The 3,453-nt window shown below is 44.0% G+C and overlaps 1 protein-coding gene across 1 annotated transcript; it reads left to right on the forward strand.

The window, feature by feature from the left end:
* The first annotated feature begins 480 nt into the window (after window positions 1-480).
* On the forward strand, window positions 481-2,094 carry LOC309554192 (E3 ubiquitin-protein ligase TRIM11-like). Its single transcript, XM_082255826.1, has one exon. It carries the CDS (start codon window positions 496-498, stop codon window positions 2,068-2,070), a length of 1,575 nt encoding a protein of 524 aa, XP_082111952.1. The 5' UTR covers window positions 481-495; the 3' UTR covers window positions 2,071-2,094.
* The last annotated feature ends 1,359 nt before the right edge of the window (window positions 2,095-3,453 follow it).

Genomic DNA, 3,453 nt, shown 5'->3' on the forward strand with positions numbered 1-3,453 from the left:
ATAAAAAAACACGCTGAAAAAGTCGGCTTAAACTCAAGTATATTCGGTAAATACTTCCAAAAGGATGCAGACACAGCAACTGTCCGCAATGGAATACTGACATTGCACCAGGTGGTTTTAATGAGCGCAGACCCTCATATTCAGGAATCAGTCTGGAATGTACATGGTGGAACACACAGCTTTTTCTTCGGAACAAAAAATAGAAGGAATCTGCAACAAAGTTGTTTTTTTAATCTCTATAGATCATCCAGATAGCAAACCATCTGTGTGCTGTACAGTATATTATTATATAAATACGAAAATGGCTGTTATTTTCCCAGGAGATGCACATTGTTCTACAGGAGACGCTTTTATTACCTGTGTCCCTTCATATAACTAATCCTTTGAATACAGTACAAGTCACAGCCCAGCCTTATCCTGTGTAGGAGGAGGTGACCCCTCCCAACTGCATTCTTCCCTGTGTCTCACTTTCGCTTCCCTCTTCTGCTGTCAGCGATGGCGTCTGCTAATCTGAGAGCGGAGTTGGAATGTTCCGTCTGTCTGAACATTTATACAGATCCTGTAAACCTGAGATGTGGACACAACTTCTGCCGGGTCTGTATTGATCGTGTGCTGGATACACAGGAGGGGTCTGGAGGATATTCCTGTCCTGAATGCAGAGAGGAGTTTCCGGATCGGCCTGCACTGCAGAGGAACGTAACACTGCGTAACATAGTGGAGAATTTCCTGTCTGCTCAGCCTGATCTGGAGGAGTCCGGGGTCTTCTGTACTTACTGTGTGGACTCTCCTGTACCTGCTGTTAGATCCTGTCTACACTGTGAGGTTTCTCTGTGTGATAAACACCTGAAAGTCCACAAAAAGTCCCCAGAACACATCTTATGTGACCCCACCTTGTCCATGGAGAGCAGGAAATGCTCCGTCCATAAGAAGATCCTGGAGTATTACTGCACTGAGGATGACACCTGTATCTGTAAGTTTTGTGTGACTGGAGAACATAAAGGACATGAGATGGAGTCACTGGATGAGGCTTCTGATAAGAAGAAGGAGACACTGAGGAATGTTCTGCAGAAACTTCTGACAAAGAGAGAGGAGACGGAGGAAAGAGTCCAGAGTCTGGAGGAGCACAGGAGGAAAGTAGAAGAAGAAGCAGCTGGTGACACCGAGAGAGTCACTGTCCTGTTTAGAGATCTCAGGAGACGTCTGGAGGACCTGGAGAAGAGAATCCTGAGGGAGATCTCCGGGCGGGCAGAGCGGATCTCCATCTCCATCCGGGATCTGGAAATAAAGGAGGAGGAGCTGTCCAGGAAGATGGCGGACATTGAGGAGCTGTGTAACATGACGGATCCACTGACTGTCTTACAGGAATCAGACACAGGTGACTTGTGTGATACTGAGGATGGAGATAATGAGGACAGAGAGAGACATGAGGAGCTCCTCCATGATGGAGGGGGTCTGGGTGTGGCGGGGGTCTTACACACATTACACACATTATCTGATATAATAAGAGAGGTAAATGTATATTTCTATATACAGGGAGCTGCAGACATATTACTGGATGTAAACACAGCTAATAATTATCTACATATATCAGATGACAGGAAAACTGTATCCAGGTCAGATAGGAAGCAGAATCACCCAGAAACTCCAGAGAGATTTCAGTGGCATCCTCAGGTGTTGAGCAGTCGGAGTTTCTCCTCAGGGAGACATTACTGGGAAGTGGATGTCGGGGGGTCAAAGAGCTGGAGAGTCGGGATGTGTTACCCCAGTATAGACAGGAGAGGGGAGGAGTCAGGGATTGGATGGAATAAGAAGTCCTGGGGATTGGACAGGCAAGGTAATCAGTATTCGGTGATACATAACAGTAATAAGACCCCCTTACCCACCAATCTCTCCAGTAACAGAGTCAGGATAGATCTGGATTATGAGGCCGGGCGGATCTCCTTTTATGATCTGTGTGACCCGATCCGACACCTCCACACCTTCACCACCACCTTCACTGAGCCCCTCCATGCTGGGTTATGGGTACATGAGGGTTGTATAAAGATACGAGGGGGGAAACAGGAGATGTGAGAACTCCTCCCAGAAACTGATGACATCACAGGAAGGGAGGGTCCGATCCAAAAAATCCATCCAATGGGACAAAAAGTGGGGACTCCAGTCAGTGTCTCTTTTATTGTAGTTTGGGGTGCAGTACAAATCAGGGTGCAGGTTTACAGAAATAGGAGGTCATGCTACAAAATCATGCCGATCTGCAATATATATGGAAATATTATTATATTATTAATAGGAAATAAATGAGTATAATAGAAAAAGTCAGGTTATACTGGGGGTGTGAGATGTTTTTTGGTTTGTTGATGTACATAGTAAAATGATTGTGTGACCAGGTGTACCCCTCCCAGGAGGACTGAACCCCCGGACATGTGAAGGAGGGGAGATAAAGTTTAGAGTAAAGCCTCGTACACACGCACAGATTGTTGGCCGTAAATTGTTGGCCAGCGTCCGATCGGCCGATTGTAGGCTTGTTAGTATGATGCTTCCGACAACCAACTGTGAATTTTCGGCCGAAAAAAATCTGGTGTGCAGGCTATAAAATTTTTGTTGGCCAACAACAGAACGGCCGATTGTTCCGTCAGTCAGTACAGATTTCGGCCGACAAAAATCAGATGAGCAAGACTGGGCATGCTCAGAGAAGAAAAAACACACGGAAAGTAACCATCACATGACATCACTTCTGAAGTTGGTTTTTGTTGGCCAACAAAATTCCAGTGCAAGTCTAGAGCACATTTCAACCAACAAACAACACTGGACAAAAGACGGCCGATCGGTCGGCCAACAATCTGTGCGTGTGTACGGCTTTAGAGTGAGGAAAAAGAACAAAACGAAAACATCTGTCATATATCTCCTCTATACCGGGTCGGGGTGTCTGAACTCTGCAGTGCTCTATATCGCCCCCTGGAAATTTACACCAGAACATGTTTTAACCACTTTAAGACCAGGCCTTTTTTTTTGACACTTGGTGTTTACAAGCTAAAATCAGTTTTTTTTTTCTAGAAAACGACTTAGAACCCCCAAACATTATATATATATATATATATATTTTTTTTTTTTTTTAAGCAGAGACGCTAGAGAATAAAATGGAGATTGTTGCAATATTTTTTATCACACCGTAGTTGTGCAGCGGTCTTCCAAACACAATTTTTTTTGGGAAAAAATAAAAAAATTTGAATTAAAAAATAGGAAAACAGTAAAGTTAGCCCAATTTTTTTTCCATAATGTGAAAGATAATATTACACCGAGTAAGCAGATACCCAACATGTCATGCTTCAAAATTGCACATGCTCGTGGAATGGTGACAAACTTTGGTGCTTAAAAATCCCCATAGGCAACACTTTAAAATGTTTTACAGGTTACCAGCTTAGAGTTACAGAGGGGGGTCTAGTGCTCAAATGATTG

The sequence above is a fragment of the Pelophylax lessonae genome, assembly GCF_965119305.1.
Source record: "Pelophylax lessonae genome assembly, chromosome: 4".
NCBI lineage: Eukaryota > Metazoa > Chordata > Amphibia > Anura > Ranidae > Pelophylax > Pelophylax lessonae.

Coding starts and splice junctions, on each gene's coding strand:
- LOC309554192 (XM_082255826.1), top strand. CDS start 496: ATGGCGTCTGCTAATCTGAGAGCGGAGTTGGAATGTTCCGTCTGTCTG.